Genomic DNA, 25,316 nt, shown 5'->3' on the forward strand with positions numbered 1-25,316 from the left:
ATGAGACTTTGAGGAGGAGCACCGTTCCAGGTCCAAGCCAACCGAAGTGGCCTAGGGAGAAATTGAAGTATTATTAATGACACATACCAGCAGTTTCACTAGGAAAAGGAATTTTTCTGTCCTTATCTATGCCTGCCAACAACATTTAATTGTAAGCAATATGCATGTAACACAGTAATAAATATCATTAAACATCTCAGTTCAGAATTTGTTTCATTGTTGTCATCATTATCCCATATTGGTACTTTACACAAGCAACAACTGTAACACTTTCATTAGTCATTATATGAGGTCGTATATGTAACAACTTAAACAAACAGACATCGTCCTTCTCATTTGTTTTCGCCATGTTCTTCCATATTTTTTTTTTATTATTTGTATAAAACAAAAACCATTTTTTCTTCTTTTTCCCGCTCCATGAATTTTAGTATAAAATCTTTCTCAGTTTCTCTTTTTCTCTGTTGTTTGTGAATTATTGGTTACTGTTTTGCAGATTCACTTTATCAGAGTTAGCATAACTTTGTGCATGTTTTTACTACCTTTTTCTGCTGTAGTATTGTATTAGATTGCATTATTTTCTTTCTTGTTTTGTGTGAAAGTGGTAACATGAGTAGCAGAGCACACACCACTCTTCAGGTAATCAATCAAAATTCCTTCAAAAAACGGCAAACTATTTTCTTAGTTTTTTTTTCTTTCTCTTTATGGCCAATTTTCTTTATTTGTTTTTCTGTATAATATTTGCAAGGTCTTAAGAAACAAATGACCATTTAAGGTTGTTGGTTTCTCATGTTTTTTTTTGTTGGTCTTACCCTTGGGTCCCGAGGAATCGGACTCTCGTAATTTGGAGATGATAAGTAAAGACTGGTCAAAGATTATTCATGCTATAGTCTAAACTTGCGTACTTGTGGTCAATTTGACTTTCACTGAAACTCATCGACTACTTAAGTCTAACCACTTGGTTTTGAATATAGGCTTCTCATGAAAATTAAGCTATGTAACATAAAATCTCTTAGAAAAATTGAGAAAAATAAGAAATTGGTTTAAAAGCATAACATAAACTAAGTGTTACTTTAACAGTTAGGAATGATGTTTTAATTCCAAATCTGAGAACTATGTTATTTCACTTCTCATGAGAAACAAATAGTCTCTGTCCTTCCTTCTATCTTTCTTTCTCATTTCATACAAAAACTGAAGTTTCTACAAAAAAATTGTTTCTCACTTAATGTGCAAAGCAGGAAAAGATGGAAAAAGGAGGGAGCAGGAAAATGGCTGCACATAATACTTTGAAAAAAGGGCGTCGAGAAAGGAAAATGGCTTTGATACAAGATGTGAGTGTAACATATACCTTGCATTATTAATTGTTCTACACATTATTTGTAATTTTTCAGTGTATTTATTATGCTGCTTGAAGTTTGCAGGTTGATAAGTTAAAGAGGAAGCTAAGACATGAAGAGAATGTTCATAGAGTGTTAGAAAGAGCACTCACTAGACCTTTAGGAGCACTTCCTCGTCTTCCTCCTTATCTCCCTTCCCATGTAAGTAGATTAAGTCAGTGATCGATCAATTGTATTCACTATATCTCACCGATCAATTGTATTCAATGCATTTGGTATATATCTTAATTAGAATTAAGTTTTTGATCTTTGATATCTATAGATATCGAAAGTAAGAAAAACTGTGTATTGTGTATTTTAGACATTAGAGCTTGTGGCTGAAGTTGCGGTATTGGAGGAAGAGGTGGTTCGATTAGAAGAGAAGGTTGTGAATTTCAGACAAGGTTTATATCAGGAAGCTGTCTACATTTCCTCCAAGAGGAATGCCGAAAATTCGATTGACCCGATGGACCAGAATTCCATCAAAGGATCCAAACATCAAAGGTCAAAATCATTGTCTCAAAGTGAGCTTAATTCTACAACCATTAGGCCTCAGATTTCTCTTGCCAGAAGTGCTTCTAGTAGAAAGCTAGTCAATGGGAAGCAATTGCATTCCAAACAAGACTCCTTATCTTCAATACCAGAAGAGAAATCTATTGAAAAGAAAATGGCTAAAGTCATCACTCCAGTGAAGAAATCACCAAGCAAACAAGAATCAGTTGACAAGTGTGCAGATCACGTGAAGTTGCAGGTACTTAACAATTTCCAATAATTACTATTTGATGTGCGAAACAATTAAGCTGTCATTTCAGAAATCATTTTGTTTCGATTAATCAGCTGGAGAAGAGATTAGTAGATCAAGAAAGAGCACAAAATTCATCAGACGATAAGGTGTTAGAAGTTGATAGGACACCAAATAGAGTTTCAGAGGATATAGTCAAGTGTTTGTGTAGCATATTTATGAGAATTTCCATATTCAAGGACAATCTAGGAGAATCGAAAACACCTCCACGTGATCCATACGGTATCTGTTCAATATCGAAAACTAGAGATATTGGTGACTACAATAGTTTTTGTGAGATTGAAGCCTCCACCATTGATTTCAACCGAATGAAAAATTCAGTGTTTCTCATCAATCGATTAAAGTAAGTTATAAAGGGTTATTAACTTTTTGTTGATTCTACATATGGACTATGAGTGTCTGTCTAATCTAAAAGACATGTCCAGGTTTTTATTTGGGAAACTTGCCTCTGTGAACTTGAAGGGTCTTACTCACCAGGAGAAACTTGCATTTTGGATAAACACTTATAATTCCTGTATGATGAATGTAAGATACTTTTTCTGTCACTCATTCACTACTTGTCACTACAAGGCAAAACTAAAAGAGTTGTCTTTTTGAGGTCTATTTTTATATTTGATGTCACATACACTCACATTACCTTGCCTAATATGTTGAGGTGACTACAATTATTTGGTTATATTGTAGGCATATTTAGAGCATGGCATACCTGAGAGTCCTGAAATGGTTGTAGCACTGATGCAGAAGGTACAATAATCCCTCTAATGTTCTCAGCTTTTGTTTTTGTTTTAAGAACAAATTATTCAGAGCACAAAAACTATCGTTGTTCCTTCTCAATTCATCTTTGCTTCCATCACATATTGACATGAATGGATTTCTTGGTACTCTTCTTTCTAACTTCCAATTATATTTAGATAAGCATTCGAGTTGACTAAAACTTGGTAATGTTTGTGACAGGCCACAATAGTAGTGGGGGGACACTTGCTCAAGGCAATGACTATAGAGCACTTCATCTTGAGACTTCCTTATCACTTGAATTATGTAAGTTCATAATCTACTATCTGCTTGTGCTAAACATGATCATTTTTTATTTTTTTATTTTTTGAAGTCCTTGTTATGCTTTGTAGATTACAATTCATCTCTTGATTTTCATCTTTGCTTCCTGCAACAGACCTGTCTAAAAGCTGCAAAAAATGATGAGATGAAAGCAAGAGGCATATTTGGTTTGGAATGGTCTGAACCTTTGGTTACATTTGCACTATCTTGTGGAAGCTGGTCATCACCTGTGGTATGTTTGTTTCTCAATTTAGATGAAAATATTGTTCTGTGGACATTAACTATTTTCTTTTTCGGATATGCCTTAATGTCTTATGTGATCATCTAGTCTGACAATATATGATTTCCTTGACTAGTATATATGAAAATTTGTTTCAGGGTGTTATGTAATGGTTAGATGCTGAGAATTGACATAATCTAGGATAGATTAAGCGCTAAGCATAACTGTGTGGAGAAAATAATCCAAATCTCACCTTCACTTGAGATATGACCTAAAAACTGACTTGTAACTTGTAAGGTAATGACTGAGTTAGTTTCAAAACTTAAGATGTATTGTAATCTATCATAAATTTGTTATCGGGCCACTCGGATTATCCAGCAAGGTACAGTAGGGCTTATTTTGATCCTACAAGCCGGTTTTGTTTGGTATCATAGGAGACTCATCATTATGACACAAAATTAAACATAGTGAAAAGCTTTCCAATTTCCACTTTTCTAATTTTCACTAGCAGGATCAGTTACATAGTTATCATTCTTAATGTGGGTGAAATCATAAATCAATGTATTTATTAAGGCATTTGGTTGAATTGATGGAACAAATATATATTTTTATTTTATGAAGGTAAGGGTGTACACAGCATCACAAGTTGATAATGAGTTAGAAGCAGCAAAGAGAGATTATTTACAGGCAGCAGTTGGCATTACAAAAACAAATAAGTTAATAATTCCAAAGATACTTGACTGGTTTTTACTCGACTTTGCAAAGGACTTGGAATCTTTGTTGGATTGGGTATGCCTTCAGCTACCTGTTGAACTGAGAAAGGAAGCAGTTGAATGCCTTGAAAGAAGGGGAAGGCAGCCTCTTTCACACATGGTACATATGATGCCCTATGATTTCAGTTTCAGGTTGCTTGTACACCAGTAACCTGGTTTTTTTTGGACAACCACAAATAATCCAGTGAGAGGTGCTGTTAATGTTCAATAAGCGCAGATTTTTGAAGTTTGATGTTCTGGATTTTGTATATTGGATAGTTCACATAGAAAGTAGATAACAAGTAATGTTTCCTTTGATAGGGTTTTGACCTTTGTAAACTGCAATAAGGTCCCTTTTTTTTTTTACAGACTGTAATGAGGTCCTTCGCACTTAGCAGTAAGCATAGATTTTATAGGAAAATTTTCCCATGATCGCATCAAAATATGAGATATCTTTGAAAAATAATACAAAAACAAAAAGGGGGTTGGATAGACCATTATAACCAATAATCTTAAAAATACTATTATGACAGTAATATTATATATACAACTTGGAATAGTTCTTCCATATTTGTCAGCAATAAAGCCTAAGAGGAGTGATTGTCTCATTTCAAAATACATAATAATATAATTTTTTTTTTTAAAGAATCAAACTAATACCTTTTTGGCAACGCTATTCAATCTTACCTGATAACTTTCATTGACAACCCAGATTAACCCTAAACCAAAAGATGATTGATTTTAATGATGTTATTCAACTTGTTTCTATCTTCACAAAGGGTTAATATGTTTTACAAAATTATTGGATAACAAAACTCTAATTACAGAGAAAGAATGATCCAGATCGAAAAATTAAGTTAAAGAGTGGGAAGGGGTGCAGAGGCCATCTCAAATAACCACAAGAAAACTCAGGCTGTGACACAAAATTCAGAAACTGTATGATATCTGGGATTTGGTGTGAGAACTTTTTCTCCTTTCCCATCAGTTGTGTCCTCCTTACAATGAAGTTATGTTAACTCAACAGCTTCCGAAGGAAACACACACTGCTAGCAGACTCAACCAAATGGAGAAGGAACTGGGCCAACTGACCCTGTGTGTGCATCTGATCTTTTGATGCTTCCCATTCCACAGATGGTACATCCAGGAGCATTCACAGCTGAAAATTTGGATCCACATAGATCACAGACATCATATCCAATTGTCGACAGTCTGCTTAATGTGGCAGCACAAAACTGTGAAGGATCTTCCTGTGGATCAATGGATTTGTTATTCAAACCCCTCTGAACACACAAGTCCATCAGGCTCCTGAATTCCTCCTGCTTGCTTGGAGGTGCTTTGGACAGTAGTAGTTCTAGCATTTGCTTGGAATATGCATAATTTTGCACCTCCATGTTTCGTTTTATGGCAGTTCGAATGCAATTTATTCTGTGTTTAGCCAAAAGAGGTAACGAACCTAGATGGCGAGAAAGTCTTGCCATCTCATCTTTTGCACTGATTGCCCTTGAACCAAGGACTTTTTGCAAACGTCCAATTTCCTGCAGGCACAAGGATAGCTTTAAATTAGTAAAAGGGATAAACATAAGTAAAAATAAAAGAAATTTGGAACGACATATGCATCTAACAGGCACATTATTTGGGAAGAAGATTAAGACTTTTGGAGTAATTTATCAGGTCTGAATGTCTGATTGAACAACAAGGTGTCCACAAAAAATATTTACGCTCAACTCACAAGTCTAGACTAAGGTTTATTTTCATATCAGTTCTCAAAATCGGCCTGGAACTCCATATCAGTTACGGAAAATATTACACTATAGTTAGTTAGAGTGTTTGAGAAGCTTGGTTAGAGTTAGAGTTAGTTACTCCAACTAATCTCTATATATAGGAACACTCATTGTACCATTTCTATTATTCTTGTATCAATCTATATTCATTCTACATGAACCTCTGAGTATCTTCCTCTCATATACTCCTATGCACTCTATCTTGCTTGCATCTATGATCTTTATCCCTCCGATTCCATGATTCATAATAGAAAAACTTACTTATTCTTCATGTATAATTCCATATAAACTATGACAGTAGCATAGATTATAATAATGCCTTAATTTTCTCTTATGTTTGCTATCTCAGGAGTTAGCTATCTTTACAAAAACTTTAACTAGCAAATATTAACAGCATGAAAAACATCAAACTACAGTTTGATGATAGTGCTTCCCCACGGCCTAAAGGTGCAGAAGCTCAGTTACCTAATGTATTTTTAGGTCCGACTCCATTCTATCTATGTCATTAAAAGTTCGAGCTTGGTCCTGGTACCTGAAGAAGAGTGACCGTTATCTTGTATTGAGCACAGATTGTTGCTTGCGCTTTTATATCACTTCCACGAGATACTTCCTTAGCTAATGCAAGAAAAGCTTCATCAAAGCAAGACAAGGCATCAGAAAGATTATTTAGCTCCAGGTGAGCAAGTCCTGTCTTGAAACATACAGAAGCTTCAGCCCCTTGGGGAACCTGTCATAAGAGCCATGAGAAGATATTAAAAAAAAACCACACTTGCTCAGTAAAATGAAACTGGAACTAGAACATGGTTATATTGAAGAAATATCGAAGTTCCTTCTTCAGTTTCCACTATACTATCAAATCTTTACCTGTACAAATTACCAAAGACAAACACACACATAAAAATGATAATGATGGATACATTACAGACTCTTCAAGTTATTTTCTCCTACCCTTTCCAAACCTTTATTGCTTCACCGCCACCCCCTTCTCTCTTTATTCTGTTTTACTCAGACAATCAGGTCCCTTCCCCACCTGTCATATGTGCAGGTTGCTGCCCACATACATTCCCCCAAACTGATCACCTCTCATATTTCCTTCATTGCCTCTAGTTTATTGCTTCTCTTTTCTTTATTCCTAATGTACACCTTAGTTCTAATCGAGAGGGTAAAACTTACCAGGTTCAATAAAGCAGGCTTCTAAGATGTGGCATTATTGGAAGTAACTACTGTTTATATGTACACTAGCTCAATAAGAACATTTTTCTTAGAAAACCTTCATAATTTATTCTCTATCCCTAGATCCACAAAATACTGAAAGGAAGAAACACAAATTGAGTATTCCTATCTGTTTATGCCGCATGCTGGTTCAATCCAGTGCAGAACATCTGATTCTTGCATGTCTTTCCATGTTCTTACGCAATGAACAGATTGAAAATACCATGAAATATCAAAAAGAGAAATGGCAAAAAGCATCTTTAATGCTCTAGTTAGAAAGTGTTCCTAGTTACACTTCCACATGTATATGAACGCCTATGCGTGCATTGTTTTATACTTACAACATGTATATGGATGCCTATGCATGCATTTATTTATACCTGTCCAGGTCGTACAGAAGATGGCGAAGACCCGGCTTGTGCAGGCTTATCAGCTGAATTTGGTACTCCAAGAACGCTAAGATCGAGAGGTTGGGTAGAAGTTGGTGCCTGCAGCTGTGATGGGGGAATTTCTGCAGCCTGAGCCGAGGATTGAGGTGGCAAACCACCATCCGGAAGTCCTATGTGCTCATTTGAAACTACAACAGATTTAGGTGGAACATCACCTACATCAGCTTCAGAAGCACTAAACTGGTTAGCCGTTTCCTTGCTGCTTTCAACCCCTGGAGTAAGTTTAGAGAGATACGACCCAGCAGGATGCAGTGTAGCAGCAACCTGAAGGGATGAAACTGTATTCTGAAAGAAATCCTCTGGAATAGGTCCTCTACCCACAGTCCCAGTTGCAGGCTGTGAAATTGATTCTGGTCGAGTAAGAGGCTCTGTACCAAACAGGTCACCAGGAGTTGAAACTGTACGAGCAGCCATTCCTGTTGTTACAGGAGGCAGGGCCAAAAACTGGCCAAAATCTTGTGGTCCACTGGTTAACGACCTGCTCCTTGACGGAGTTAAACCTCCGGCAAGTTTAAATTTACTAGCCGCTTCTTTAATTTTGTTCACATCCACAGAAGAATCAACTGGCTTGTCTCTTATTCTAACATGTATTTTTTTGATTTTTGACACTCCTTCCTCATCGCTACTGCTACCATCACCGGAAGCTCCATACAAAGATTTCTTGAATTCTTCTGCTGCTTTAGCCTGTTTATCAGCCGAAGAACTGGCAGGCTGTTTGTTAAGACTCTCCAGACCCATTAGTGAATCACCTTGGGTCTTATCAACCCCCTTCAATTGATTAGGTAAGGATTTAATAGGAGATACTTCAAGACCATTGGCTTTAGCATCCATAGCTGCTAGAGTGAACGCTTTGACCAAACTATCTTCCTTTACCTCTACAACATTTCCTCTTCCTTTAATCGAGCCTAAATACACACCAATATGATCTAAAACTATGGATGGAATTGCAGCATCATCAGTCCTCATATATGGTGTCACCTCTGCAGCAAGCTCCCACTTAGGTATATCCTTCGCAGTAGCAAGGGTTTTGATTTCCCAGTTTCCACCGCCCCATTCAGGTCCTTTAGGAACCATACTTTCTGCAGCAAAGTTGGCAAATATTCCTTGTGTCCATCCAGTAGATCGAATTCGTAAAATCCTTTCACAGTGTCGCCTCAATTCTGAGTCAAGATCTTCTTCTTCCAATTTCTGAGCAAGACGCCTCATGGCACTAGGATTAAGGTGGCATATAAACAGATCAAGCATGCTTTCGTAGTCTTCAGTAACTTCAAAGGTTTCCTTTGCTTTATCAAACTGACCAAACCTGCAAGTAATCTTAAATTACAAAAGTGAACAAACATTATGATCATGCATTCATGCAATTCAGAGGACGACATTTCACGTGCTCATCGATAGCATTAGCTCTGCTGGAATATCATATTTAGTAGTCTCAATGTTAGTGGGCTTGGTCTTGTCTAACAGTCCTAGCACCCCACCTAATTATTGGTGTGAAGAGAAGTATTAGGCTACAACCTATCAGTGATTAGTATATTATTAACAAATCTCTCTCTCTCTCTCTCTCTCTCTCTCTCTCTCGCTCTCTCTCTCTCTCTCATCCGTCTTCCAAACCAAATCATGTTTTCCGTTTCCCATTTGAAAGACACAAGCATGGCATAGTTCATACAAACGGTGTTATAAATCAACCATATGAAAAAAATGCATCTTTACAACGACCATTCAAATGTAAACAAGCAGGGGGCAGAACATTTGATCATGAGATAACCGATTAAGCTAGGTAGGTCAAAGCAAATAAAAATCATACAATAACAACCACCAAAACCTTTTCCCAAAAATGAGATAACGCCACTGTATTTTATTGTGAACCAAATCCTTACAAATTTAATGACTTGGCTAATAGTATTCCTTAGTCTCCTTTTCCTTCTAACTATTGGGCTGTCCTCTATCTTATCTACCTATTTTTACCGGGGCTTCTCTTGATATTCTTCTGACATAAATAAAACACTTTAGAATAGATTCTACAATATTTTCCTCAATAGAAGTTAACTCCTGCTGTCTCTCTATTGTACCCCTTCCTAATTCTACCTTGTCTAGTATGTTCGCTTATCCACTGTAACAGTCATTTCTGCAATACTAAGCTAATGTTCTTATTTGCCTTTACCACCCAATAGGAAGCATCATAAAGAAAACAGAAATTATGCAAGCATACAAGTCCTCTATATGTAATGATCATACTCATCATAGGAGGTCTCACATGCTTCCTTAACGATGCTTTTATTGAATAGTGTCTTCCATATGCTCTGAGCATACACTTTTTTGTTAAATATATTTGATAAATATTGAAGTTTTTTGTTGGCTCCTGGTGACATGCTAAGGTGTTAGTCAGCTGTATATGACTTGGAAACTCTATTTGTTCATATTCTTGCATACAGGGGGAAGTGGGAGGGGGTGGCCTTTGTGGGCCATGGTCACCCAGATTTTTTTATCTTCCTTTACAATGCTATGAGAAGTAATTTTGTGGCACCCCTCATAAGTTTTATCAAAGAATCTACACTGCACCCCCAATATTTATATTTGTTTTTCTTCTTCCAATCTTTTATTGTTTCTATGACTTGTTTAGATCAATTTCACATGTCAATGTTCAAAGTGGATATATCGTTTTTAATCTTCACTTATAATTGTGCTTGTAAATTGTCCCCCTCACAGAAGAATAAGGCCAGAATCATGAGATTATAATTATTGATGAAAATAAAAACTAGCACATTCATATATGATATATAAATTTTTTAGATACGTAATAATAGGTAGCTAATGGCTGGGATAAGAAAGCAGTACCTAACTAGCATCAATAGAAAATAAATCAAGAAAATCATATTTCAGCAGTCCATCTAGGTAGAATAGCAGCAACATGAGTACAATGAATTTTCCTAGTCTACCACTCCGCCTACCTGATGCATGAATAACCCAACTGTCTGAACCTATGGAATAAATGAGATGTAGGAGGGCATCGTGGATAGTCTCTTGAACGCAGAAACTCATCTTTCAGAACAGATAAAGCTATTGAAAAATGAAGAGATTTTACAGCATAGACACCCCGCATCACCTAAGATCAAAACTCGATGTCCTTAGGAGATCAGATAGGGAATATCTAAATTCCAAGACAAAAAGAATTACTACTTACCTGGGTGAACTGTGGACCTGATTGGGATAATGACACAGCTAAATCTCCACAAACAGGAGAGCCTAAAGCAAGGATGTCGAGAGACCTTGGTGTTACGCGCAAGCTGTCAAACCTTCACTCAGATAAAATTTACAGTATCAGTTGTTACCAGCTTTAACATATATACAGAAGTCTTAATGAGATCATGAAATCTAGCACTTTCTCCATTAGAAAGTTAGATTTTTCTAAAAGGATATAATTTAGCAGGAAAGAAAGAAACCTTGATGTTATTTGGTATAGTATTTCTGACAGTTCGAGCTTCTGCTTAAAACTTTGTTGCATTGTGACAAATCCAATGAGAAGAGGCTCAAGAAGACCAACAAGACAGCTTTTGATCTCAACTCCCTTCTTCTGTCTGGGATTTATCTCTGTCGGGCTAGCAAGCAACAATCGATCATTCAAAGCACCAACCAAGACTGCATAAGAAATTTATAAAAATAGATCAGTAGGACAGTACCTGGAAAAAATAGTACGGTAGTTGATAAAGTAGAACATACAAAATAGATGGCTAAGATATCATGAAATCCCAGTACAGAGCAAGACCTTTACCTGCTTGAGGCATACTAATTGAGAGGATGGACCTCACTTTTCCATCCCAGCCAAGTATACTGATTGCAGTGGCAGTAGAAAAAAGAAGGGCAGGCCCAATCCATAAGAGTGATCTGAAGTAAGCATCAATTAAGGAATTGAAAACACGAATATATTCAAGCGGCATATGAAATTTCGGTGTGCTGGGCTGACTATGTGGAAAGGGGGAAGGTAGAGGCAGAAGAAAGGGTAAGGCTTTAATTAAAGAGATCCTGTTTATTTTCCACTGCTCATATTTCTTTCAAAAATTCCACTTAATCAATCAAACACACCCATAATATGAATAAATAGTTCCTTAATTCAATTAAAAAAATCCAAGGATATTGGAGGAAGTCCCTTGTCGAAATTTGTTGAAGTGCTTGCAAGTATGTCAAGTGTAGCAGAAACAATAAGAACTCTGAGAGTTGTCAAAATCCCTGCAACGTGTCCCCTAAGGGTCTCTTGCCAGTGTACCTGACAGATTTTAAAAAAAGTGTTACCAAGTAGAACCATAATTCAGAACCATTAGGAATTATTGTTCCACAATGCAGTGTCATTTTAGGTATGCCAGGGTGGCGGAGATAACCTTTATGTCGTTGGTTCGTCCAATTGTCCTCAAACTCGCGATTCTATGTAAGTTTATATGATTCCTGTGTGGGTCTACCCGACTTTACTAGAAACAATATTGTAAGTGAGTTAATTTGACTTTAATACCTACAGTCTTGAACTGGCGGGGTATTGAGTTAACTCGAAAGTTTGACAACTATAATAGCCACACTTTCATTGTCTATGTAGTCAATGGCATATAATGGACGACCCCCACAGTACAGGGGGTAGAGGTATGGCCACTACATCGATGTTTAAGGAAACAATACAAGAAACTTATACCATACATATGAAAGCTAAACAATAGAAGAATACATGACAATATAGGCATATTCAAAACTAAAAATCGAAGTTCATTGCTGCCAATGTTCCAATATAAAATACGCCAGTTTTAGCCTCTGAGGCTTAAAATAACTAAATTTAAGAATTTAAAATAAAAATACAACTGATTCCTTTAATAAAATCACTATCTCCAAGATGATAATGGGCGCCAAGAAGTCACAGAAAGGGCTGCTGGAAAGCAGCAGAAAAGCGCACACAGTGAGAAGGGAAGATGTTGAAATTTGGGGCCTAACTCATCCTTACAAAACCGGCTAGTAAGGTAGGAGTGCCTCCTCTTTATTAACTCTTATCAAGAGTCCTATTTAACCGATGTGAAATCCACCCCCCCTCAAAACCAACACAAGGCAACTAGGGGCAGATCACATAAAGGTGGGATTACCAACACACCCCCTCACAGAAGATGAAGCCATTTCAGAGTAGAAACGAAAAAAACAAGAAGGCTGTATTTCGTTGTCATTCAGAAATGACCAAAAAGTCCAAAATATTCAGAATTTTTTAGGAGTTTCACTTTAGCGGTCACTACAACTGCTATTTGGCCACTATATGACTGCTATTTGGTTTATATTGGCGGTGCTACAGCCTCTACTTAAAACCACAATGCAATGGCCAATCGGTTTCTTGTAGCACCTAGGGGCCACTATGCTACACCTCTATAGACGCTGCTATTGACTATAGGGCATTTTATCGCCCTATTATCTTTATTTTTCTTCACTTTTAGAGCTGGATATTGCGACTAGTTCTAATCATAATTAATCATGCAGCTGATTGATACCTGGAGTACAATCTCATTTATTTTCAACTTGAGTGACTTTTTCCCCTCGCCCTTGGTTGTTATATAATGTCCATTAGAAGTGGAAGTAGAAGTTGAAGTAGACAGGCGATACCCTTGTACGAGCTTTACTAATCCAATTTGGCTCCCATGAGAAGCAAACATCAAGGTTGAATCTACCACCAAGAAAATTAATCATTACAACCTACTACTACCACTAAATCAATAGAAAGCATCTAAACTTGTGTGTATGCCTTGGTTTGGATGGGGATCCGTTGAGACAAGTTTAAGACTTTGTATGCTTTTGCTCAGTGATTTCTTTAAGAAAACTACCAATCCAACCAGTGAAATGTGAGTAAATATTATGTAATTGTTGTGGGCTAAATTTCAGAAATTGTAAACAACGAAAGTTCTACAGAAGAATCATAGATATTTCCATGTATTTGGAAAGTATAGTGTACTTCGATGGAGTGCATGAAGCATATAATATGAAATTGTATGCGTATGCATGAGTGGATTTTGGATTAAATACACCCTATAGAAGGTTATTTTTTTGTCATGGATGAATTTTGATTTACGTCATTATCAATGAATCCCATGTCTACACACACAACAAAAACTATATATGAATGCATGTAGAAACATATGCATTCAACTTTCAAGCACCTAAAGGAGTAGAAAAGATACGATCAACTTCAGTTTCAAACATGAACGGTGTTGGGCCTTTAATTGAATTATCACTAGTTTCTGTAGGTTGATTTTCTTCAAAAGCTTTTTCAATATCCTTAGGTTCGTGTGAGGGCCCTCCTGGTAGTATATATACTGCCAACCCTGTCTTATCTTCATCAAGAATAGCAAACTGATTTTCATTGGGACCAATAAATGCTGCATCTCGACCTGTAGACAACTAGTTGAATTATTTTATTGCACATAATGCATGACCAAAGTCTGGTTGAAAGAGAAAAGAAATGTATTCCTCACACATAAATACCTTTCACAGTGCTGCTTTTACTGTTTACTGTCTCTACTTCAGTATTTTCCCGATAAACTACAACTTCATTTGTAATGCCATTAAATTCGTAAGCTACAAGAAATAGATGTTGCTTTTTACTGTAAGTCAAGTAATTTGCTTGATACTCCACATGGCCAGGAATCTATACAAAGTTGCTAAACATTAGAAGGTTTGATATAGACATGATTTTCACTAGTAAAATATAAATAGTTACAATATATTATAGTATGCAAAGGATGATTTCAATAGAATTAGAGGGACAACACAATATTTGTTAAAATTACTACTCTCTCTACGTTACCGAATTATAGAGCTTTCTGTAGGTATTCTCCAATCCAGATGAGAGATTATAAGCCATAAGATCTGGTCCATCCACATAAAAAGCCCTGACGGGATAATGAAGAACTCGGTTCTCTTTATTGAAAAAATTAAGCTCCAGATGGAATGGCTGGCAGTGCATGAATTGTTTAAGTTGATTGAACAAAAATGTCTAAAGACAAAAATCAGGCCCTAATCAACTTGTCACTGGGACCTTACCTGGACAACGGGAATGTCCTTCAGATGATGCTTGGTATCTAGAACAGCGATGAGGGGTAAGCGGGATATGGGAGCACTTTTTGTATGGCCTTCCATAAAATGCTACAAGAATAATGCAGAAGTGCAAAATTTAAGTCAGGTCAAGAAGAGTTGTCAAAGCTTTCTTAGGAAGTTATATGCAGGACTGTAAGGAAATTTGAGCCATCAAATTTTGTGGTCAAGTTATAGAGTCACATCTTAGGCAATAGGCATTGCACTTTTTATTTACATCGAGTCTTACAAAAAGGTAATACAATAGGAAAGAAACATACACTGTGGAGAAAAGCCTTCCTTGCAATGTCTGATATTGTAAGATGACCGTGGCTGCAAGAAAGAGAGTAGATTATCAAGAATAACATACAATAATTATGAATTGTCACAAATCAAATGCATTGGATAACAAAGGGAGAAAAGAATCAAAAGTAATGAGTTCCATATTTTCCATAATAAAAATAGATTCTAACGACTAGTTATCCATAAAATACTGGTTACATATTTTCATCTACTCGGTTACAGATTTCAACTCACCCTTTCATATGATGTTCTTGCAATTGAGCTTGAAGCTGATGATCTGCTAAGACACCAGATGAACCCAAGACTGACAATTTTTCTTTTAAAACCGATGCTGCAAACAATCTCAACCATTAGTATGTATATGATTAAAGAGTTGGATGGAAACAACATATCCAACACAAACATGAGATGCATGATACTTTTTGGTAGTGGCCGGGGTTTGAACCCCGGACCTTGCATATTTTATGCATTGTCCCAACCAACTGAGCTAAGCTCACAGGGACTGAGATGCATGATACTGATAGAAAACAAAAAGTGAAAGACAACCTGCAACAGTAAATAAAAGTAACTAGCAAAATATTTACCAAACAAATGAGGTATTCAGTGTTGAAGTTGTGGGTTTTTAGATAAAAGGATAAAAAATAATAAAAACTGTGAATATTATTGATACTAACTTGATAGTGACTTGATACAAAACACTAAATACTAATCCCTATTTATAGGAATGCATAGATTTAAATCAAGAAAAATAAAAAATAATAATAATAAGTTATATAAGATATAATCCAAAGAGAAAATCAAAGATACTCTAAAATTATAAAGTGATCCTAGGAAATAACTTAAGATAAATATAATATAAAAGATATTATAATTTATAAGATATTTATAATATTCTAACAATTAGAAAATAAAAACAAACTTAAATGAAAAAAAAAAAAATGTCCAAAAGACCATAAAATAAAATAGGCATTTCATGGAACATTATGCAAGATATCCACAAAAGGTGGAGAAACAATATCATACAATTTTACCACAGGCCATCAGGGCTGACTTCAGTAAGCCGTCCCATTAAAAAATAAACAGAAAAACTTGAGATTTTAGAAGTATCATGTTGATGGATGAAAATATAGCAGCAAAACTAGAAACCTAAAACTGTGGAAATTTTATATGTTCTAGTAGAAAATATCCTTAAATGTTGAAGGCTCTTTAAAGCTAAATAAAAGTAGTTACCCGAGGATCCCCGTGCTCCTTGCAAAACTGCAAAAAGTTGTTTTCTCCTTTCTCTATTGTTTTCGGTCTTGTTTTTTGAAGTATCTCCATTTGTTACATTCTGTTAAAATAAACGACAAGTTTATGTATCTTATATTAACTAGTCAGGATGGTTCAAATAATGAAAGGTGGCACTTAACTGCAAACACTAGTGCTGCCAAATTAGATTTTGGATGAAATTCTATAGCTTTAATTCGCGGTAAGGGATACACTGCTTCTCCACCTTGTTGAGAAAGGATACGTGGGATATCAATTGATTCAATTGCTGCATCAGAATGTAATACGAATTAGAAAGTGAAACAATTCGATTGTTTGGTATATTTGATTTAATTCTTTCTAAAGTTCCTTTATTATTTCCTTCATCACACCATTACCACAGAGAAATTTGAAGGAAATAACTATAACTATATTGATCTGCATAATGTTGTTGAAGTGTAGTTTCTAGCCCAGGACTTTCCGAATACTTTGCCAAGAGGGCTGATGATGCTGATGCTACCAAGAGGGGCAAATAGCACAAGAATTTTGCAATACACGTAACATGAGAAAGTATATACCAAGAACCAACAGGAAAGCTAGAGTAGAGGCAGAAAGAGGCAAGATAGCTAACCAGCGGGCTCAAAAAAATTTGCCGGCATAGGAGGTCTATTAGGATTAACTAGAACCCGTAATCTCCAAACTTTCATATTTCCATCCTTTGATAGGGTTACAAGTATACGCAAAGTTGGCACCCAAGCAACTGAAGTTATTGGTTGTGAGCCAACTTGAGTTCTGAAATTTACAATAGATAATCATTAGATTTGAAGACAAGAACAAGAGTAACCAAAATAACAAAGACATGAACATTTCCATCAATAGGATATGTGTATTTAACAAAGTTTAAATAGATAACCATGATGCTAGGTCTTCCAGTTAGATGATGAAGAAACCTCAACCAAAGGTAAAACTACAGTCACTCACATTCCAATCATACTAGGCTTCTCGATTGATACATCCCATGCTAATAGTGTACCACGTCGATCACCAACAAAAATCCATTCTAGAGTTGGATGAAATGCAAATGCACAAGCACCATTAAGCTTTATAGTATTTTCAACTGAATAAGAAACAAAAAATCAATAACACTAAGGATATAACTTATTGGATAAATATAAACCATGTCAACAAGAACAGAATTTAGCAAAAATCATCTCACGCTGTAGTGTGTAATGAACAGCATAGGTGTGAATGTTATATGCTCGAATCAAACCATCTGCATAAGCAACATACTAGGACACAAAGCAACAAAGTAGAGAAGGGAGATTGAAGTTTCATCATTAGAAGAAAGACTGAAGACTAGATATTTTTTATGGAGAAATACATATAACATGAACTTGCCAATAAATAGAATTATGACAAGTATTTAAGTAATACCAGAACAGGAAGGCGAGGATGACAAGCAAGATTAACAATAGGCTTCTTCAAGTCTGTCTTGATTTTTGTGGGTGCTCTACCGCCTTCAACAGTTCCAACAACTTCATTTATGCAAAAACAGATGTAGAAAATGTAATGATTATTAATCAATCCAGTGACAATAAGACATTTACCCTCACAGATGAGAAACCAGACATCGAACCTGTAACACTCATCCGTTTATGAAACCCAAAAAACACAACCTGTTGTAATGGAGTCATTGCCAGATGAACTTCTGTTTCAGAATAAACTTTGTCGGACTTCTTATCTGGCGAATGCAATACACATGTTTGCTCCAAGTCAAAATCGCAAGATCTTAATGTACAATCCTACAAATGAAAAGCAATAACTGTAATAAATACAGAAGAACTTTGCAATGACAAAAACTCACATGTAAACTAATACAAAACAAGATTGTGCAACAATAAATTCAGAAAAACATAGACGAAACAAGTGGAATTTACTCTAAAATAAACAAAAAAAATCAGATTATCTATGCCGCTACACCATTACATGTTAAAAAAAGTAATATCAGAATAAAAAAATAAAGGAAGATATAACAATGATCTCATAAAAAACATTCAAATAAGGGAACTCTAAACTGGGAGAATGATGTTGGCCGAATTCAAAGGTAAGATTTAAACAGGAAAATGAGTTAGTAAGTTATCTTCTAAAAGGGCCTAAGTACTTGAAAGCTCTTAACATGTCAACCAACATGAAACTTACTTGAATTTTTGGGCCATGGCTCAACTTGAAACCTCTAAACACCAATTATGTTGCATTAAAATCAGAAAAAAATATTTGCAATGGAAAGACCTTTTGCTCGTTGCATAAATAATTTTTTTTTTTCTTTACTTAGAAAGACAAAAGGTGAAATCAACCAAATAGCAGTCCAAATTAATGTGCATAAACCCACTCTGTCTATTTTCAACTTAAATCTTGCACATTTGTCACCAAAATGATAGGAAAATTTTATTATAACTTCCTGCAATAAACCGTCAAGTTAGGTTGCCAACAATAAACCTGTAATATGTTTGGCCCTTATAAGGTTATCAAAATAGTAAAGTTGCAAAAAAAATTTAATGCAACTTAGTAATTTTAATATAAGAAAGGAAGCTTTGGCGCATCGGTCAAAATTATTATCATAGGTTCGAGTCGATGAATCAGCCTCGTGCTGCAAGATAACCATAAACTAGTTATTGTTTCACTCCCACGTAACCGGAATATTAGTCTTATCTAGCCCCTTAGAATAAATAACAAAACACAATCAAATATACACCAAAGAGAATTTCAGGTGGGTCCAACCTGGAGGATTGCAACCACAGTATGAGCACTTGTAGGACTATATGCCATACGGACAACAGGTGCACCAATGTCAAGAGCAGAAATCTTGCTTCCTGTCAATGCGTCAAATTCTGCATGCATCGAAACAACCCAATTTGTAACGTATTTTCCAAAATCAATTCAAAAGGGAAAGTATGACATTTTTCGAAGAAGATCAAGGACTATTTGGATTGTCAAATTTAAACTTATCTACCAACATAAGAACTTGTGATACCGTTTGGAAAAGCTTATGACAAGAACTTATAACATATTCATAAGTCTTTTTAGCTTAATCTCATAAGCTCTGTTTGAAAACTTATGAAAACAGTTTATAATGTATACGAAAACAATTTAACTTCATTTTAGGTTTTGTCTAGAAATGATCCACTGAGATTCAGCCCTTGTCGCTTCGATTCGTCCCTCAAAAAAAAGGTTTTGTCTAGAAATAGCTTACACATGAGCACTTATACCAAACAGCGCTTAACTAAGCTGAATTTAAAAAAGGAGAATTGGTTACATGATAATGCAGGTACTAAACAAAACTTACCGACGATGTAAGTTCCAATGGCAACGGCAATGAGAGCCTGATGAGAATGGAAGCAAGCAGCATGAGGTTGAAACGGGACAATGCCGCGACCTACGTGACGAAGATCAAGATGCTGTAATGTTGTCCACTCCATCATTAATGAATGCGATTCTTCTTCTTCTTCTTCTCAACTTTCCACCTACAACATCTTCATTGTTGTTACTTTGCGAATCGAAATGATTCAGATCTTGTGTCGAAGTTGAGATGCTAGAAAAAAGCGTTATAACTGTAAAATGGAATTGCATGATCTTCGCGCCACAGCAAAGGGAAGGAACGAAATGAACGCGAAATTCAACCGGACTTCTCTCCATTGTGGCCCACTCAGACCGACTGCTTCAAATTGCCATTTGCATCCCATTTTTTCTAATGTACACCTCTCTCCCTTTTTCTTATTTTTTTTTTATAATGATAGAATAATCCCTCAATTTTATTCTTGGAGTTGTTTGTGTAAAGTGGAAAAATGACGGGTACTTATCGATTGTATGTGTAAAATAAATTTACACCGACTGTGCATGCTTCTTTAATTCCTTAAGATATATGAAATTTTTTCGTTTTAATCCCTAAATTATAAGAAAATATGTTTCATTATTTCTAAGCATCTAGCGTAGAAATTACCTCTAGAAAAACTTCAAAACTAAAGTGAAAATTTTCATATATTTACTAATTTATACATTTTAAGAGCCAGGTTTTTGAGAGAATGATACTCCAAAGACTTTTTTTTTTTAGAGAAAAAAATATACAATCCAACTTACTGCTTTTAGAGAGCTTGCAAAAATACTTTTAGCTCACAATAAAAATAGTTTGACTTTATTTTGGTTCGTATATCAAGTGTGAATAAAAGTGTTTTTCAGGAAAGAAAAAAAAAGTTATGAAAGAATGATACTCTAGAGGTTCGAAGAAAGAGAACTAAAATCTAATATTTCAAAGGATAATTGGAGAGCTGCTTCTTCTATCCCCTTATCTGCTTGAAAGTACTTTTCGGACTGATAAAAAATACTCTCTCCGTTTTAAAATGAGTGTCGCTTTAGCCAATTGCACACAGATTAAGGAATGAAATGAAATAATCATTAGACATAACACTTTTACTAAACTGCCCTTACTTTATAAGAAAAAGACAAACTTAAAGTTGCATTGAAAATTGTGTGAGAGAAAAGTTGAAGTATTTATTGAGGGTAAAGTTGGAAGAAAAAAATTAAACTTGTATTGGAAATGTAAAGTGACATTCATTTTGAAACAATTTTTTTTGGCTAAAGTGACACTCATTTTGAAACGGAGGGAGTACAATTTTTCCATCTTTAAATAAGTGAATCAAGACAAAATTAAGTTTTGTCCGTCAAGAAAGGTACAGATGGCATCAGTTTTCAAGCAACAGTGAGAGATAAAAGCAGCTCTTGGGTAATAATCCCCATTTCATCATGCAAAAGATAGGTGAGGTCTCATACACATGCGCGCAGGGTACATATTTGCAAAGAATGATTACACAGTCACACTCCTCTCATTGTTCATCCAAAAATACAATGTACACTGGTCCAAATATTGAGCTCGATTTGAAAACAATTTAAAAGTACACTTTTTCCTCAAGTATATGTACACCCATAACTACGAACACATTTTAAGAAAGGATGATTACACTCCTCTCATTGTTCATCCAAAAATACTATATACACTGGTCCAAAGTCAAATGCACCGTAGGTTAGCCCATGGTATGCCATTGTTAAAAGGTGAAGCCAAACTGTTTATATTTCAAAAAACAGATTATATATCACATGCCATAATATCTCCCTCTATACCTGTCTCTTGGAGACAAGTATAATGGCCTGTCCATACGATCTGCATTCAAATTCTTCATCTCAAAGTCGTATCGGTTCGTGGGGGCATATGATAACCATCATCGAATATATTTGTTCTAGTTGTGAAGTCACTAACACCAGGCCTGTAAGGTGGGAATCCTCTTATATTTGGATTTGGGCCTCTTCCATGATAAACGAATTCATTTGGTCCACTCCGGCTTTGAGGATGTACTTGATATTGATATGGATAGGCGGGGGCTTGATAGCGGTCAAATTGAGCAGACTCGTGTACTCTTCCCCTTGCAGATCTGAAGGCTCTTGAAGATGTACTCTCATTCCATGTAGCTTGTGTAGATGACTTGGCCTCTTGATGCTGATACTCGTTTGCTCTTCTGGAGCCATCAAGGTGCCTAACCTTGATTAGATCACCAGATCGTCCTTTTTTTGATTGTTTGGTGTTATGGATTTCATGCTGCCGCTTAGAACCTAATAAGGTATGAGCGACGAGTTACTAATAATGTGAAAAACCTGAAAGACAATACTACACGAACTTATACTACCCTTAGATCCATTTGCATTACAGGTTTTCTTTTTCTGCCTCAACCCTCTCACAAACCTTGCAGCTGCACCGCGTCTGTGCTTCTCAGATAGCACTTTGACCCTATCAGCTTCATTTTTCCATCTCTAAAGCATGACAAATAACAATAAAAGAAACAAATAGCAACACCCTGAGGATGGGGAAAAGAAAAACAAAATTATAAATGCTTGCATGAACTAATTGATACCTGTCTATAAGTTTTCAGTTTATAAAGATTACGGCCCTTTACAAGCAAAGGAGTAAGTGGAGGTAATTTCCTAACCCCACTACTCCACAGCACCTCAACCTGCAAGACATAGATGAAGAATTTAACTTAGCAATGAGTCATCAAAATTGACGAAGCAAGAGTTATTGAAATGCAAAGAGTTCTTGACAACAGTTCTGCATAATATTAATCTGAAAAATCTGGCATAAGACATTTCTACCACATGAAATGCAAGTTGCAACTATGAAACCCAATATGCATTTCTACCACATGAAATGCAAGTTGCAACTATGAAACCCAATATGTTATTGTTTTTTGAATCTGTTTCACTAGGGGAGGGGTATTCTCAAGAAAAAAAATTGGTTATTGCCACAGAAAACAATTGTGCCAACACTGAAACACCAACCAAGAGAGCCATTGCACTCTGCATCTTACAAGAGCATATATCACCCTCAAGTAATTGTTGTTCAAATAAAAGACCAAACCAGTAGTACAAGGACACTTTTTTAATAAAACCCATTGCTAGAACAGTAGAGACTTACAGTGAAGGTATGTTGTTGTTTAGCTGCACCATAGCTTTCCTTTACAACCCTCCCAGCAACAGTTCTGCTTCCTCTAACTCTTCCATGCCTAGCCACTTTGCTAAACCTGGTTAAATATACAATTGACTAATAACAAAATAATAACAATAATAAAATAATAATTTGGGAGTAGAAGGAAAATTATCTATTGAACATGATGAGAGAAACAAATTACTTTTCATAAACCTTTTGTCTGAACAGAACAACATCTCCCATGCAGACATCACCTGAGAAAAGTGAGAAGGCTACTACTATTCATCTAAAAAATGATAAGGGCGAGGAAGGTGAAAGAAAAAAGATATAATAACTCACCGGTACAATTAATGTTGAAAGATGATCTTGGATACAATGTGTACCCACTTCCATGTTTTAACCTGAGATATCAAACTAGTCACTTAGTAAGATAGCATAAAGATGTAAGTGCAATAGCTCAAAATCAAACTAACAAGTCCAATCTTCTCAGGAAATAATCATTACCTTACTCTTGTGTGTTCGAATAAATTGAAGTTATTAACAGAAAATTGAATAAATTAATAAAATCTATTTTCAGAAAATGAAGATATTTAAATGTCGTCTTGAACTTTGCCAATTTACAAATGCTTTCCATGCCCCAGTGTGTGTATCTTAACACAAAATCATACAACATGTAGCACCAACGCTTCATATTGAAAATGAAGATGTAGCACCAGTGTTATAGCGGCTATAGCACTATAGCATAATGGATATTCAACAAATCTGCTATTGTCCCGCAATATACTATTTAGTACAAAATATTGTGAAACAACGGTTATAGTGCCGCTATAGAACTATTGCATAGCGGAATTTGAACAAACCACTACTTTCCGCTATCGACAATTGACAACAATGACTCGTACAACACTCATTTTGAGAACATGACTCCAATCCCTAGTCAAAACTTTCAATCCGACTAGACATAAAAAGGAACACAGTTGGAACCAAAATTATCATGTTTAACAATGATGATGATGATGATGATGATCAACTAGTGGTGAAAGGCCTTATTGATTAAATACTTTTTAGCTTTTCAATAGTAGACTGATGGATCAAAGTTGAAACGCATATAGTTCAATAGCTCATTGTCTTCTCTTAGAGTCTTTTTCCTAAGGAAACAAAATGTTCAACTTGTGTAGTGATGTCAATATATTTTTTATGAGGTCATCATGATTCCATCTATGTGTAGTGAAAATGTAATACTTAACAAGCTCTCTAATATGATGATAAGGAATATGCGCCTGTTTTGATTAGCTTATATGAATCCATCTACTGCTATAACCACTTGTTAAACTGTTTGGAAGAACTTATGAAAACAGTTTATGACAGGTTCATAAGCTGTTTAAAGCTTATTTTCACAAGTTCTCCAATATAGCTTACAAAAACAACTTATAGCTTATACGAAATCAATTTAACTTAATTTAAACCTTACCGATCACTTCATTGTCGATTACAGTAACAGAAAAAATAAACGTAAATGTACACATCAAAGAATATGAAGTAAAGATTTGAAATAGTTACCTCCAATGCTCTTTTATCCTAGCAATACAAACTGCTCTATTTCCTGCAAGCCTCAATCCATGTTTCCGCAAATATGCTTTGCATTCGTTTAATTTCAACGAATCTATATCCTTTCGACCTGGAAAATCAAACACGAAATTCAATAAACTTGATCGATTCGATACATCATTGTTAATTTTCAATTCATTTGGTAGAAATAAAAACCTTGAAGGAGAGAAACAACTTTTTCGGAGAGAGATTCGTCATCAACATCACAATTATCTGATTCCGAAGCTTCATCGCGATCTTCTTCATCATCATCCTCATCTTCAATTTCACTAGTATCTGATTGGGACGAGTCATCGCAATCGCTGAGTTGTTCTTCGGAATCGTCGTCGTAATCACCATCATCTTCTTCTTCAGAGGAAGAGGAGAGAACAATCACTGCTCTTTTACCTCTCCTCTCATCCATTTTTTGTAGCTGTAATTGTATTTGCAGACACGCCGCGGTATTTATTCGTGTAAAAATATTTGAAATTGAAATGAAAGAAAGATAGAGAAAGAGCGGCGTTAGGCCTGGGTTTAATTCATCCTTTATGCTCAATTTTTGTTATTTGAGTACTTGTTGGCAACTTTTTCTATCAACAATCAATAATCTCTCTTTGTAAAAAAATAAAAAATAAAAAAATGGTTAACTAATAAGTTACTAGTTTATAGCTGATAAACTTACGAGTCTTTTTGGTAAAACATAATTTTAAGCTTATTGCTTGTGTTCTATAACCTTATTTGATTAAAAAAGACTTGTTACGAAACTGCAATTTGACACGAGCTTATAACTTATTTTTACTAATTTATAACTTTTTTTGTAAGCTAATCTAATTAACTTATAAGTTAGTTAAGCCGTTAATTTTATCCAACACTGCAAATTCAATAAGCTAACTTATTTGCAATCAGCTATAAGTTAGCTTATGAGTTATT

General features: G+C 35.5%; 2 protein-coding genes and 1 pseudogene across 4 annotated transcripts; 1 reads left to right on the forward strand and 2 right to left on the reverse strand.

Annotated features, from left to right (window-relative positions):
• Positions 1 to 210: 210 nt before the first annotated feature.
• On the forward strand, positions 211 to 4,643 carry LOC146919829 (uncharacterized). 2 transcript variants are annotated; one of them, XR_015011611.1, is made up of 11 exons: positions 211 to 636; positions 1,236 to 1,328; positions 1,419 to 1,535; positions 1,696 to 2,124; positions 2,211 to 2,518; positions 2,601 to 2,700; positions 2,860 to 2,919; positions 3,130 to 3,213; positions 3,344 to 3,460; positions 3,607 to 3,745; positions 4,070 to 4,643. XR_015011611.1 is itself a non-coding variant. In XM_085713225.1 (10 exons), the coding sequence occupies exons 1-10, from the start codon at positions 607 to 609 to the stop codon at positions 4,370 to 4,372; spliced, it is 1,641 nt and encodes a 546-aa protein (XP_085569351.1). In that variant the 5' UTR covers positions 211 to 606; the 3' UTR covers positions 4,373 to 4,643. The 2 variants fall into 2 exon arrangements, 1 of the variants encoding a protein (XP_085569351.1); XM_085713225.1 differs by lacking the exon at positions 3,607 to 3,745.
• A 270-nt stretch (positions 4,644 to 4,913) lies between these two features.
• Positions 4,914 to 20,097, reverse strand: LOC146919830 (uncharacterized). The gene is made up of 24 exons (XM_085713222.1): positions 19,614 to 20,097; positions 19,049 to 19,158; positions 17,907 to 18,072; positions 17,705 to 17,805; positions 17,487 to 17,559; positions 17,252 to 17,387; positions 16,902 to 17,062; positions 16,435 to 16,559; positions 16,256 to 16,355; positions 15,260 to 15,356; positions 15,004 to 15,055; positions 14,693 to 14,794; positions 14,457 to 14,603; positions 14,135 to 14,297; positions 13,810 to 14,040; positions 13,147 to 13,319; positions 11,772 to 11,900; positions 11,409 to 11,526; positions 11,080 to 11,275; positions 10,821 to 10,932; positions 10,588 to 10,742; positions 7,574 to 8,945; positions 6,514 to 6,708; positions 4,914 to 5,735 (listed from the first exon to the last, which is right to left on the reverse strand). Exons 1-24 carry the CDS (start codon positions 19,747 to 19,749, stop codon positions 5,256 to 5,258), a joined length of 4,830 nt encoding a protein of 1,609 aa, XP_085569348.1. The 5' UTR covers positions 19,750 to 20,097; the 3' UTR covers positions 4,914 to 5,255.
• A 1,080-nt stretch (positions 20,098 to 21,177) lies between these two features.
• On the reverse strand, positions 21,178 to 24,904 carry LOC146919831 (uncharacterized; annotated as a pseudogene). Its single transcript, XR_015011612.1, has 8 exons — positions 24,564 to 24,904; positions 24,360 to 24,477; positions 23,139 to 23,200; positions 23,002 to 23,053; positions 22,788 to 22,893; positions 22,228 to 22,326; positions 22,003 to 22,126; positions 21,178 to 21,928 (listed from the first exon to the last, which is right to left on the reverse strand). The product of XR_015011612.1 is annotated as an uncharacterized LOC146919831 (transcript).
• Between the last annotated feature and the right edge of the window lie 412 nt (positions 24,905 to 25,316).

Source organism: Medicago sativa, chromosome 5 (genome assembly GCF_051527215.1).
Source record: "Medicago sativa cultivar Bolivia chromosome 5, Bolivia_mono, whole genome shotgun sequence".
Classification (NCBI taxonomy): Eukaryota; Viridiplantae; Streptophyta; class Magnoliopsida; order Fabales; family Fabaceae; genus Medicago; species Medicago sativa.